The following is a 15,095-nucleotide window of genomic DNA, read 5'->3' as shown; positions in this document are numbered from 1 at the left end:
ATGTGATGTGGGGGACCGGCAAATTTTTTTTCCCAACGTGTGCGCAGACCAGCAGCCGATGGCTCGCGGACCGGCACCGGTCCGCAGACCACCACTTTGAGTAGCACTGTTTTACAGCATGAAGTATCCTTTCAGGGACATGCTGTGCATATCCGCCATTGTTTGCTGGAAGCCCAGGGCATACTTTAACAACATATCATGCTGAAACATTCAACCTCCCTAAAAATATCTAAAGGCAAGTTCTCATTAAACCACTCTTCATTTCTATCTGTACTAAACAAACTGTGTTGCATTCCCTTCATCACCAGCTACCAACAATTTAAGTTTCAGAGTAGCAGCTGTGATAGTCTGTATTCGCAAAAAGAAAAAGGAGGACTTGTGGCACCTTAGAGACTAACAAATTTATTTAAGCATGAGCTTTCGTGAGCTACAGCTCATGCTCAGATAAATTTGTTAGTCTCTAAGGTGCCACAAGTCCTCCTTTTTCTTTTTGTGGATACAGACTAACACGGCTGCTACTCTGAAACCTTTGAAGAGATGGTGCCATAGGTGCACTCACCGCTGGTGGTGCCTCCTCCTGGCTGTCCTGGGGATTAGATCTCCCCGGTGCAGGGTCTATCCTGTCATCCTGTGGATCCCTCTCGCTCCAAGAACCACAGCCTCCTCTTCATGACTCAGCCCTCTAGCTGGGGTCACTATGTAGTTTCCCCTTCCAGGGGGGTAACAAAGTCTTTCCAGAACAACTTCTCCTAGGTAGTCCACTGCCACGTCCCCAGTGGCTGGTAGAGGAACCTGGCCTCACCCTCTACTCTCGGTTCTAACTTGGGTCCTCCAGTCAGCAGCCAAGGCCTGCACCATCTTATCTTGCTGTTTTCCCCTTCTGTTGCCAGCTTTCTGGCTTATATAGAACCCTTCAGATGAGTCTTTTTCAAATCAATTCCCTGTTCCTCTTCCAGGTGCAGCCTGTGGAGTTAATTGGCCCACCTGGCCAGATTAACCCCTTCCAGTCCTGTGTGGGGTTGGCACCCAAGCACAGATAAGTTATGTTTTACTGAACCAAGATGGACAGCTCACATTTATCTGCAAAGGGGGGAAAAAATGTAAAAGTTTTTAGATTTGGAACTTCCCTATCTTGAAACTTAGGCAAGTGTAGCAAACTTAACTATCATGTCACTTACCAAACTCAACCACTTAATGTAAAAGCAAGGAAATGAATAGGTAAGCACGTAATAAAACTTGCACAGGCCACATAAAACAAATAATCCTTCTCAATAAGATATGCAACCTTAATTCTGACCTAAATTACTATTCTTTCTTTGAGTCCATAATATATACACAAGAAACAACCCTTTTGGGGAAAAAACAAGAACTGTGACCCTGTAAAACCATTCATGCAGGCATAAGGATCTACCTGTGCAGAGCCCCTACACTGCAGTCAAAGGGTCCTACTGCAAGCTGCTCAGGACAGGGCCTGTAGATACACAACAATTTCATATATTGATCAGCCTCAGAAGCAAGTCCAAATATGCCCATAAAGTTATCTTTAATTGACAGTTGTACACTATTCCTAAGAAACTAAATGTGTGATACTATTCCAAAGAAAATCAACTAGAACTTACTTTACCTCAAAATTCTACTTTCTTAATACATCAGCTGACTTCTTCCATTTGATAGTCTTATTGCAACTAAACAAGCCACAGACTTTATTAAATAAATAAATTAAGACTTTTCCTAAATATTAGAAGATATTTAGTTAGTGCCCTAACAGAAACTACCCTATGGAAAGATATGAATTTATCTGAGGGGTATAAGGACTTACTCCCTTGGGTTTTGGAAATGAAGTACTTTTTTTGGTCTTTGAGTAATCTTAACCTTTTTTTTATGAAGTTTTCTGTAACAGAAAATAATCCAGCAAATGTGAAGTAAGTGCAAGGGGAAGGAGTGGGTCTCCTCCGTGCTAAATTATATGTTTAAATGCATGTACATGGAAAAGCAATAAGGAGTCAGTAGCTAATGACCAAACATTGGCCCATAAATCTAGTAAGTGAGCATTTATGGAAATAAGGAAAGCCTCTTTGACCTACTACCAAAATGTTCAACAGCTTGTGTTGACAAGGTCAAGGATTTCTATAATGGCTGATTCTATCGTTGACAGAGTGCTCTACTCCCTTTTTTTCTTTCTTTTCTCTGTACCGCCCCCACCTTCCAAGTTTTCTTGTGCTGATCACAAGCCCCTCAGGGAGACAGTTTCAACTATCTATCTTCCCCTGTACTAGTGCAGGGGTCGACAACCTTTGGCACGCGGCCCATCCACATAAGCTGCTGGCAGGCTGCAAGACATTTTGTTTATGTTGACCATCCGCAGGCACGGCCCCCTGCAGCTCCAGTGGCTGGGAATGGTGAACCGCAGCCACTGGGAGCTGCGGGGGGCTGTGCCTGTGGGCGGTCAACGTAAACAAAATGTCTCATGGCCCGCCAGCAGAATATGCTGATGGGCCGTGCGCCGAAGGTTGCTGACCCCTGTACTAGTGCTATAGTTTTTAATAAAAAAGCTTGTCACTGTAAAGGAATGCAGATGTGATATATAAGAAAATCATGTAAGAGTTGAGTTGATTTGTTACATTGATCATAAACTGCTGTAATTACATGGCTTGTGCATGTTCACACAACACACCTTGTGTCAGCGGAACGCATCCACAGTTGGTGCTTTAGCACCGACAGAGAGCAGTGCACTGTGGATAGCTATCCCCCTATGCAAATCATCACCTTGTCCCACTCGGAGTTCTGGGAATGGATTGCAATGCATCATGAGGAAGGATCACTGCCCCCATGATGCAGTTTCCTCCATTCCATAATTCCAAGGGCTTCCAATGGCATTTCATACCATTTTTCAATTGTACCTGTACACTTTGCACCCACCCTCTCTGCCTGAAAGCATGGATCCTGCACTGCTCACCAGTCTTGTGATAAATGTTTTGAACCCAATATGTCTGATCATACAGTATTTCATGAGCTGCGAATCTGAACAGGAATCCGTTCTGCCTGTCCTGCTGTGTGCCATGGAAAGAAACCATTCAAGATTGTCATTCGCAGAGAGCTGCACATGGTGGACCGTCACTATTGGGGTTGGGAAATGAGCACTGAGTGGTGGAATCGGATTGCGATGCAGGTATGGGATGATGAGCAGTGGCTGCAGAACTTTTGTAAGCATAAAGCCACCTTTCTTGAACTGTGTGCTGAGCTTTCCCCTGCCCTGTGGCACAAGAACACCAAAATGAGGGCCGCCGTAAGGGTGGAAAAGCAAGTGGTGATCACTCTGAAGAAGCTGGCAATTCCAGACTGTTACTGGTCAGTTGCAAATCAGTTTGGAGTTGTGAAGTCCACCGTGAAGATTGTGGTGATGCAAGTATGCAGGGTCATTAATCATCTCCTGCTACAAAGGACTGTGTCTCTGGGCAATGTGCGTGAAATAGTGGATGACTTTGCGACGATCGGTTTCTCTAACTGTGGTGGGGCAGTAGATGGGCGCGCACATCCCAAATTTGGCCCCAGACCATCTTGCGATGGAGTACATCAAGAGAAAAAGGCAACCTCTTTATGGTATTGCAGGCACTGGTGGATCACTGGGGTCATTTCACTGACATCAACACAAGGTGGTCAGGGAAGGTGCATGATGCATGCATCTTCAGGAACACTGGCTTGTATAGAAAGCTGCATTCAGGGTCTCTATTTCCAGACCAGAAGATTCCAATAGGGGATGTGGAAATGCCCAAAGTGATCCTGGGAGACCCTGTGGCTCATGAAGCCTTACAATGGAAACCTTAACAGCAGTAAGGAACACTTCAACAACAGACTCAGCAGGTGCAGAATAATCATAGAATGTGCATTTGGCAGATGAAAGCGTTGTTGGCGCTGTTCTTTTGGCAGGTTAGACCTCCGTAAGGAAAATATTCCCATGATCATAGCAGCCTGATGTGTTCTGCATAACGTTTGTGAAGCCAAGGGGGAAAAGCTTCCCCAGGGGTGGAAGGTTGAGGTGGATCACCTGGCAGCTGATTTTGAACAGCCAGATATCAGGACAATTAGAGGGACACAGCAGGTGCTACTCAAATCAGAGAGGCTTGGAAGAATCATTTTGACAATGAGCACCAGGAGTGTGTCTTTCTATAATGAATTGAGCCAAGCATTGTTTACTTGCCATCTTGAATGACTCTTGTAATGATTCCTGCCTATTAACTGTACTCTGCAAATGTGGCGATTTACCACAGTATTTGAATGTCTGTTGCAGCCACACTGTAGGTCACAAATAAAGAATCACTGTCTTTGTAAGTCTACATTTTTTACTGAACAGCAGTACACAGATTAACATTTCTTACAGGGACATGACAATTAGCAGCACTCGCTGAAGTAAGGATCTCACAGCTGTGTGCAAGTCCAGCTGTCATTATGGAAAATGTCCCTGGGGAGAAGTGCAAAGGGTAATGCAATGGGCAGCGAACATGAGAGGAATGTATAGGCAGAGTTTGGGGAGGGCAAGGAATGCAGTTCTCTGTGGGCTGTGTGGGGGGTCGAGCGTGCATGTGTTCTGCCTGCAGCGCAATCAGGGACAACAGCATCTCTGGTTGGTCCTCCATGAGCTTTATTATCCACTCCTGACCCTGTCTTCTCTCTTGCCTATCCAGTTGTAGTTTCTCTCTCCATGGTCTGTGCTCACTATCTGCCTGATCTGACAATTGCAGCAATTCCTAAAACCTGTCCTCCTTACTCCTACTCCTCCTCGTTCATTTCCTTATCTGATGGAGGCGCTCTGCCAGTGTGTAGGAGCTGGCCCTCAAAGGCAGAAGCAAAAGAAACAATACACAGTCAGTATTGTGTGTGCACTCAATATTGAATCATAAAAGTTACATACACCTGTTTCTCACTTGGCAAACATGCAGCATGGCCAGAACATTAACCATGGTGAGTTTGGGCTGTGAGGAAAGAGCGTGCAAGACAAGACAGGGTCTGGGTGGTTTCAGAAGGGCATCAATACAGGCACCTACCGATACTATTCTGAATAGTGGCACAGTTTTACACAGGCAGGGGTGATCAAAGCTGAATCGCACACTGGTGAGGGTAAACAAAGATGCAAGGGTGCATCTCCTGCATGTGTGCACCTTCAGAATAGGTATGTGTGCTGCATTTGTTCCTCCAGAAGTAATCGGCGCTGCAAAGTTTCCTACAGCAGGGGAAGAAACAAAACAGCTCTACCAAGAAATCTTCAGCAGAGGATGGCAGAGTATCTACAGAAAAGCTTCCTAGAGATCTCTGTGGAAGATTCCTGGGAGATTTCAGTGTGTATTAACCAACTTTTCCGCAGGTCTCCCACTGCGTAGCTGCACGGGGGAATGCAAATCAGAATCAAACGGTATCTAGTGGTGTTAATTTCGATCCCTTCTCTCCTGTGCATCATGTCACAAAATAAAGGACACCTCTGCCTTATGTAACCGTGCTCTTTCAAAGAAAAATGAGTACGTACTGGAGCTCCCCTCTTCTCCTTGACGCATGCCAGACCTGGACTGTTGGGACTGGCTAGATCCCTCCAGAGTCAAAAAGATGTCCTGGCTCTCCACACCACTGGACAAGCCTATTGCCTGTCCCACATCTTCCTCCAAATCAATGTCCTTGTCCACCACTTCATCCTCAGGATTGACTCCACTGGTCGCTACCACCAATCCAACCGAAATATCCACAGGGCTCTTGGTGGTGGAAGTGGAGTTGCCACCAAGGATGGCATGCAGTTCCTTGTTTTCAGCGCCGCAACTGAGCTATGGTTGGCCTCCCTTGCCTTCTGGTACACCTGCCTCAGCTTCTTGATCTTAGTGTGGCACTGCTGTGCGTCCCTTTCATGCCCCTGCTCATCTCTGGCAGGAGCAAAGTTCCTATGGCTGGATCAGAGCTGTGACTGCACAGCCTCCTCTCCCTACAGACTCAACAGATTCAGCAGCTCCGGAGCACTCCACATGTACTCATCTTAATCAGACCTACATTTTAAACACAATTCACTTCTTCTCACACAGTGAGAATAGCTTCTTGCCTTGTAAATTCTTGTGCCACTGACCAAAATAAGAGCAAGTATACCTAGTTGTTTATAACACATCATTTCCTGAGTTTAAAATAAATCCCTTTCAAAAAGCTGGATGATGCTTGTAAACTTAGATCTTTTTTCAAATTAGTATAACACAAGCATCCAAGGACTGTGGTTACTTATTTACGAGCATGCTTAATACACTGTTTTGGACAGCATGATGTCTCTCTAGTGGTTGGCATCAGAGAGGATAAGAGCCTGTTTTTGTTACTGGAGTTTTCCTTTAAATCAAATGCTAGGTGATGAAAGGCTAATATTCAGAGACTGACAAGTCATCAGGAGGGGTAGAAGTCATGAGTTTGAGTTAAACTTCTACTGTCACAATTGGTGTCTTCAGCTGAAAGTCAGGTTTGCTCTTGGTACTTGTAGATCAGGAAACTGGAATTCGTCACAGAATTTCCTGTTAAAGCAGAGCGTGGAAAAAGTATCGTAGCCATGGTGCTTCCTCACTATTGCACTCCTCAGAAGGAGAAACAAATTTATGGGAAGAACTATAGTAGTTAAATGGTTTTGAAGATTATCAGCATCTTAAACTAATACCTTGCAGACCATATCTTATGTTCATATAGCAGCCAGCATGTTGAGACCCTGATCTCAGTTAGTCTACACACTAGCAAAGCATTAATGATAAAGAACAGCTGTACTTCCAATAGCTAATCCATGGAGGAAGGATGCCCTTGTTCTTAAGGAGAGACCCAAGGTTTGCCACTGACTTCTTGTGCGACTTGGGGGTAAATCAATCTCTGCCAATTTTGCTAATCTCTAGAACGTGGCTCATACTAGACTGACTTTGAGGTGTAAAGTCTGTAACACTCCCTGAGATCCTTGAAAGTTGCTGTAAGTGCAAAGCATATTTATGTTCATCTAAAGGGCATCAGAACCAATCCTCACTTCTGAATATTCAATGGAGAAAAATGACTTGTGAGGAAGATGATAGCGGCTATCTAAATTGCATCATTCAGCATGAGACGGTGGCTGGTTTTGGTTTTTAAAATAGATGCTGCATCTGTCACTTTGTGTGATGTGGTTCCGTAAGAGTGTGAAACTTCCCAACATCTTGCAGCATAACGCTAAATGTTACGTAGCAATGATGACAACATAAAAGCACTTGTGACTGATATTGGTCGTGGTGTTCATGAAGTTAGACTTAGAAGTTTCTACAATTTTGTACTCATTGGTTTTTTTGCAAGGTTCAGTTTGAAGATGGCTCTTCCTTCTGCTCTTCTATAGAAATACCATTCACATATTGTTAGTGAAGAGGAGTTAAATGAAGATTCCATGTTCCAATGTGTGATCTTCAGTCTGTTTTTTCTGATATATTAAGAGAACTCCTATAGTTGGGGGCAGGAGGGGGGAAGAGCGCTGTAACTGGGGGCTAGAAACCCCTCCTGCAGGTTACATGCTTATTGATGTATTTTAGTCTCTAGAGAATGAGACTTTTTTTCTCAATCACAGTTGGATGTACCTTTCAAGAAGCACCCAGCAATACTCACTCTTCCCTAAATATTCCCCAGTGGTAGGCTGCTAGAGTTCCAAAAATTATTCAAATCAGAGCATTCCCACAATACAGGCAGAGAAGTACTACTGGCTCCATTCCTGTCACTTTTTGTTTTCCAATTCTGTTTATCCTATACAGAGGGATAGTAGTTACGCACTAACCAATAGTGGGAGATGCAGTGTCTATTAGATATGCCATGACATTTCATTAACTAGAAAATGTTTATAACCAATTTGGATGGTGCATCAGTTCCTAATGACGTCTGTGTTTCGGAAGGGCAGTTGGTCTGATCTTAAAATATGGGTTGGTAAGCTAGTGTCAAAAAAACATAGAAAGAGGGGCAGCTGTTGCGGAGAATAATTTTGTGTAGGTATCCATGTTTAAAAGGCAGATATGGAAGTCCAGATAGATGGCTGTACAATTTATTGGAAAGAGCTTGATTCCAAAAGCATCACTAGCTCCTGCTCTAGAACTAAATAGCTTTCAAAATCCATTTGTTACATTATTTCTGGTCTATATTGAGGGCAAATCTCTAAGAAATGGTGGCCTAGTATGGCTTGTCATCTTGTGTTGCAGGTAAAACACTAAACTAGATGGTCAACTAATATAGACACTAATGTCTGGCCCAATTCTGAAAGTGTTACATAGCCTGCTTGCAAAGCTGGAGTAATTGTAAAAGGCTTCACAGGGCCATCTTAATCACTGTTCAAAGTAGTCTGTACAGTTTCCTATTAAGTCAGCCATCCTTCTGAAATATTGATATAAATGTTCCTGTTTGGATGGAGAAATATATAGTTCTATTCTCTTCTGGTCATTTAAAGATCTTAGGGCAGGCTTTGTAAGAGTGTAGAGTGCTACCACACGTGTTCCAGCCAAATGTTAACTTCAGCAATTTCATTATGCCTATATGAAATTCACTCTGTGTTCTAAGCTGGAAGTGGTGTACTGCTGTGCCCCACAAACTGTTGATACAGTTTTGTATGCTTAAAACTGTTACAATGTGTTTTCCTGCTATTGAACTGCATTTCAGTACTGAGTGCTTACAGACACTGCACTTTGTTTATGCTGCAAGCCAGACGTGCACACGTTGCCATTGATGCTGTGATATGACAAAACAGTCTGTCCTTGTGTCAACCCAAAGGGTAATTCAAAACCTTTTAGTCCTCTGAAAGCTAGACTTGTCGGTGTTGGAACCCTCTCAAGGAGGTGACTGTTCGAAATTGAAGGAACCTTGGTAACCCTAAATGGTGTATGTAGCTTGAGCTATGTAGCTTGAGCTTTGGGGATCGTTGAAGATGGAATGTTCTGTTATATGTTTGTTAATAATTGAACTGAGCTGGATGCAAAGCCCTGAGGTAAGTGGGGAAGTGGGATAACAGGAGGAAGCACGAGCAGGAGAGCGCAAGAGGGGAGGACTCCTGCTTCATACTGAGAAAGCAGGACAATCAGTGAGTTATCTTAAGTGCCTGTACCCAAAAGCAAGAAGCCTGGGAAACAAGCAGGGAGAACTGGAAGTCCTGGCACAGTCAAGGAATTATGATGTGATTGGAATAACAGAGACTTGGTGGGATAACTCACATGACTGGAGTACTGTCATAGATGGATATAAACTGTTCAGGAAGGACAGGCAAGGCAGAAAAGGTCAGGGAGTTGCACTGTACATAAGAGAGCAGTATGATTGCTGTATGAAACTGCAGAAAAACCTGAGTCTCTGGATTAAGTTTAGAAGTGGTGAGCAACAAGGGTGATGTCGTGGTGGGAGTCTGTTATAGACCACCAGACCAGGGGGATAAAGTGGATGAGGCTTTCTTCAGGCAACTAACAAGCTACTGGATCGCAGGCCCTGGTTCTCATGGGGGACTTCAATCATCCCAATATCTGCTGGGAGAGCAATACAGCCGTGCACAGACAATCCAGGAAGTTTTTGGAAAACGTAGGGGACAATTTCCTGATGCAAGTGCTGAGGAACCAAACTAGGGGCAGAGCTCTTCTTGACCTGCTGCTCGCAAACAGGGAAGAATTAGTAGAGGACGCAGAAGTGGATGGGAACCTGGGAGGCAGTGACCATGAGGTGGTTGAGTTCCAGATCCTGACACAAGGAAGAAAGGAAAGCAGCAGAATACGGACCCTGGACTTCAGAAAAGCAGACTTTGACTCCCTCAGGGAACTGATGGGCAGGATCTTATGGGAGAATAACATGCGGGGGGAAAGGAGTCCAGGAGAGCTGGCTGTATTTTAAAGAATGCTTATTGAGGTTGCAGGAACAAACCATCCTGATGTGTAGAAAGAATAGCAAATTATGGCAGGCGACCAGCTTGGCTTAACAGTGAAATCCTTGGTGATCTTAAACGCAAAAAAGAAGCTTACAAGAAGTGGAAGATTGGACAAATGACCAGGGAAGAGTATAAAAATATTGCTCAGGCATGCAGGAGTGAAATCAGGAAGGCCAAATCACACTTGGAGTTACAGCTAGCAAGAGATGTTAAGAGTAACAAGAAGGGTTTCTTCAGGTATGTTAGCAACAAGAGGGTGGTCAAGGAAAGTGTGGGCCCCTTACTGAATGGGGGAGGCAACCTAGTGACGGAGGATGTGGAAAAAGCTAATGTACTCAATGCTTTTTTTGCCTGTCTTCACGAACAAGGTCAGCTCCTAGTGGGCAGCACAGTGTGGGGAGGAAGTGACCAGCCCTCTGTGGAGAAAGAAGTGGTTCAGGAGTATTTAGGAAAGCTGGACAAGCACAAGTCCATGGGGCCAGATGTGGTGCATCCGAGGGTGCTAAAGGAGTTGGCGGATGTGATTGCAGAGCCATTGTCCATTATCTTTGAAAACTCATGGCAATTGGGGGAGGTCCCGGATGACTGGAAAAAGTCTAGTGTAGTGCCCATCTTTTAAAAAGGGAAGGAGGAGGATCTGGGGAACTACAGGCCAGTCAGCCTCACATCAATCCCTAGAAAAATCATGGAGCAGGTCCTCAAGGAATCAATTCTGAAGCACTTAGAGGAGAGGAAAGTGATCAGGAACAGTCAGCATGGATTCACCAAGGGCAAGTCATGCCTGACTAACCTAATTGCCTTCTATGACAAGATAACTGGCTCTGTGGATGAGCAGAAAGCAGTGAACGTGTTGTTCCTTGACTTGAGCAAAGCTTTTGATATGGTCTCCCACAGTATTCTTGCCAGCAAGTTAAAGAAGTATGGGCTGGATGAATGGACTAAAAAGTGGATAGAAAGCTGGCTAGATCGTTGGGCTCAATGGGCAGTGATCAATAGCTCCATGTCTAGTTGGCAGCAAATTTGGTAGACCAGCAATTTCCCTCTTTGTCCACAGAGCATTATCTGGAGGTCTGCAGAGAGCTGGTCGATCAAATGATGGTGACTGCTCCCTGTTTCCACATGTTAAACTACATTCAAAGACAACTGCAATTATAATAAATACTTTCCTAATCATCTTTCTATGTAAGCAATTCTGTAGTTGCTAATGGGAGAGGAGGTGGTCTCCAATTAAAATATTTCTATATAAGGAAAATCCACATGATGAAAGTTGGGGAAACCCTTCAGGTATTATCTACCTGATTTGGGCAGGTAAATGCTGTCTGCATAGTAAAATCCAGTTTGGGGGCATGTAAAAACTTGGATGTTAACACTTCAGAAATTGCCTCTTAAAAAGGAATCCTGTTTTGTTTTGGGAATCCTTGTAGACTACTGCAATTTCCAAAACACTGCTGGAAAAGGCTAGTTTAGACACTATTGATTAGAGCCAAGGTGAATGACCTACTCTCACAAGAAAGGATCTGCAGTGGAGATGGTATCCTCTACTCTTCAATTCTATTACTCACCTGAAAAGCATCTTTCTGTTTAAATCAGATTTTTGTGCAAACCTTTAGGAAGATCTCTGTACTGCAGCTTAGTTGATAAGGCGCCTCCTCTCTTATGGCCAAAAGCTAGTCTTAAAATTATATTCTGCAAGAAGATTTTATGTTTATGTCAAGAGTTGCGGTGTTGCTGCATAACCTTCCTGCCTCCACATAAAACATGCAAGTGCTTGTTCCTCCTGGATGCTGGTACTGTTACATCAGAGGAGAGAATTCATCCTGACTCGTCTTCAGCATGAGAGTACTGAGATTCTTTAAGATGAAGCTGTTTTGCCTAGGAAATGGTCAACTTTAGGTCCAGCTGAGCTGGCGGTGTGCAGTTAAAACTATTATGTTTAGGGCTGACTAAGGACATGTCTGGATGGGAAAATTATACTTTTTTGTTGAGGTGTGCGTGCAGGGAGCTGTACTGGTATAAAACTGTTTTAACTGGTAAAACTTTCCCATGTAGACAAGACCTAAACCTGAGCTAAGGTCTTACCTTTCATCCACCGTAAGGCTGTAGATATGTCAACCTAACCCCTGGTATAGGTCTAGCTAGGTTGACAGAAGAATGCTTCCACTGAAGCAGCTACTGCCGCTTGGGTAGGTGGTGGTGAGAGAGCTATCTCGTTTTAAAATCCTAGTGGAGACAAACCATAGTTAGTTTTTACATTGCCATAACTAGTCAAGATAAAACTATCTGTCCTTTGTCCCCAATAGGATTAGGAATAGAGCTCTTGATGTAAAAAAGCACACCTCTTTTGCAGCAAAACCATAGCTCAAGGTTTAGTTGTTCTGGTTCCTCCCTGAACTGAACTAGAAAATCTATCCTGCTATATGCTATTTTCTGTGAAATCTTAAAACGGAGAGGAGGAGATGACAGTGTTTTGTTTGTATGCAAATTCTGCAAGGGTGAACGGAATCCTATAGCATAAATCTTGTATTACTCCCTTTTTGTGCATTTAAGATAATTTTACAGTTCAGAATAGCAAAAGATTTCACACATTCTCGTAGTTCTTGACCACTCTGGCTAAAGGGATAATGTTAATCAAGGTAGTGCCACTAAGCTATTCAGTTAATAGTTTATGGGAGAAACCCCTTCACTCCATGAGACGATGAGAGTAACCTAATCCGCATAAATCAATAGTGTGCACATGAATGTACCCTGGAATTTCATACATAATATCAGCTACTTTAGTGCATAAAGAATACTGTAGGAATTGCCAAATCAGAACTCAAAGATCTGTCAAATGAAATATCCTGTGTCATTAATGGCTCATGCTAAATGCTTCAGAGGAAAGCATAAAGCCACATGATTCTGAAATGTTTTGGTGGAAGGAAGGCAGGATTTCTCTTTACTCCCAGATAAATAGCTTAACTAGGAATCCTGGTTTTAAACTTTTCTCTGTTTAAATAACATTATTCCATCTAAGGTATATAATACTCCTTGAAAGCAACACCTGACTCCTTGAGCTCGCTTCTTGCTCCCATAAGTTTATTGTGACAACATGGAGTGATCCAGCTTGGAGTACTCCACTGAAGCAGGAAACAATAGCTGTGATTTACATAGCATCATACACACTAGGGGGGAAAAGGTTTTATCTGCTGAATACCCTGGTTAATCTGATTATTCTTAACCCCCTCCAGCACACCTCTATAAAACTAAACACTCGCTTTTTGAGAACTGGATTACAAACGAATGTAGGTGATATATATAAAGTATCATTTATTGGTAGATCTGAACAGTAATACGGCTACTATTTATGTAGAATGTGATCTTAAACTGAAATAATTGACCACCTTTATATAGCTCTTGTACTGGATTACTAGAACAAAATCATTCAGATACCTTCTCAGCTGAACTGTTCAGTCAATAGCTCTTTCACTGGACATCAATAACCTGGAAATGGGCTACATCAGAAGGTAGAAGTGCTAAGACACACAAACGCTGTGCTGAAGAGCTACCAGCTTTCCAGACATGAAGCGTGATATGAATAATTTTTGCAAAAAGCACATTAATCCCTTGGTCATGAGATTAACCTACTTCTCACTATTCATCTTCCAGTCCCTGTATGTTTAATACTCTGAGTTTAACTTCTATTGGTAGATTGCTTGGTGAAACCTCTTGAAGATCCCTCTCCCATAGTGTGACCCTGTACATACATTCTATATTGCTTTATGGATCTTACCTGCTGTTTCAATAATGGTTTAAGTGCCATCCCTGCTGAATAATTCACTTTTAGTGCTACATAGACGAGATGATCAGGTGCCCCTAAAGTAAGAAAAGATTCAAGCAGGTAAAACACTCTGAAGGAATGGGGAAAGAAGGGTAACAATGAGGGAAGTACGTGGCTCCATAGACAAGCTTGTGTCTATAATTTGTAGGCTTTGAGTCATGTGTTTCGTTTATATACACTTTAAAAAAAATGATTGATAATCCCTGCCAGTAGCTTTACTGTAGGCATCTTGGTAAAAATGAATCTTGAGGAGAGATTTTTGATGGCGGTCCTGGCAGGTTTTGTGAATTAGTTTGAGGAGGACGTCTTTGCAATAGGAGTAGTGGAAGAAAGTGTGAAGGTACTTGTGGACCTGGCAAAGTGGACAAACTGATGTGAAGTGTTTGCTGGCGGAACAGATGAGTGTGGTTGACTTGATGAGACACAAGCAGATATATAGGGAGGACATTATTGTAAGGTTTTTTCTCTTCGAATTTACATAAGTTTTTCCCTAGAGGAGGGAGGTGGGACAAGAAGGTGGTATCTTTAGTTTCACTCAATATAAAGATTTTTTAATGCATGCTACAATAAATTATGGTGGTGAACTGTCTGTAAGGCTCCACCTAGCGGCCAAGTTCTCAACTTTTCCTTTCAGAGAATGTTGCAAACACGTGTACATTGCTGAATCACATATCTGATAACCTGGTGGTGGCTATCCCCTTGTTACATTTGCATTGCATTTGTTGATAGGTAAATGGCATTCCTAGACAGTCTGTCTTTATTTTCTGAAGATGTTCTCTAGAGATTGTCCAAGCCTTTATTTGAGACAGGTCCCAGCTGACCAACCTTGTTTGACAACCGTTCTGTTTGTTTACCAGTCCTTTAGGTTATTAGATGAAGCTGATTCTTCAGCATCACTGCTGTTGCTGAGTTGTTTTTTGCACTCTGATACCATGGTGACAGGGAGCATTACAAATACTTAGATTTGTAAATCTGTAGTCTGAAACATGCCCTGAGCTTTAACAAAAATTATGGCTGCCTTTTCCTGTTTCAGTTGAAAATTTGTGCCCTGCTTCTGATCATGTACATCTTAACTTGCATTCTAGCATGCAGCAGAGGATGGACTTGTACACACAAATGGCACGGCAAGGACAATGCCCAAAAAATGGATTTGCATTTAAAGGTCCCAGCAGTTAGACTTCCTTAGAAGAGACGGTAAGGATAAAGAACACTAGGATATTCCTTGGATGTCCGATTACTATTACAGTTAACTGCCTTTAACTCATTTGTATCGGCACCTTGCCAGCTGTCAATACATTCTCCTCCTTCGAAAACTGTACTCGTTCTGTAATCTTCACAGAACGCTTAATGTCACTTACTGACTTAAAATGGTCTCTTGGT

General features: G+C 43.0%; 1 protein-coding gene across 1 annotated transcript in view; it reads left to right on the top strand.

The window, feature by feature from the left end:
• ESRP1 (epithelial splicing regulatory protein 1) overlaps positions 1-15,095 on the top strand; it is a 60,901-nt gene that overhangs the window by 40,238 nt on the left and 5,568 nt on the right. The window contains exon 14 of the mRNA XM_048841228.2: positions 14,801-14,909. Within this exon, the coding sequence (XP_048697185.2) occupies positions 14,801-14,891 (91 nt within the window). The 3' untranslated portion in view covers positions 14,892-14,909. The remainder of the gene's footprint in view (positions 1-14,800; positions 14,910-15,095) is intronic.

The sequence above is a fragment of the Caretta caretta genome, chromosome 2, assembly GCF_965140235.1.
Source record: "Caretta caretta isolate rCarCar2 chromosome 2, rCarCar1.hap1, whole genome shotgun sequence".
Taxonomy (NCBI): domain Eukaryota; kingdom Metazoa; phylum Chordata; order Testudines; family Cheloniidae; genus Caretta; species Caretta caretta.
The sequence above is the reverse complement of the archived record's forward strand: the minus strand, read 5'-3'. Positions and strand labels throughout refer to the sequence as shown.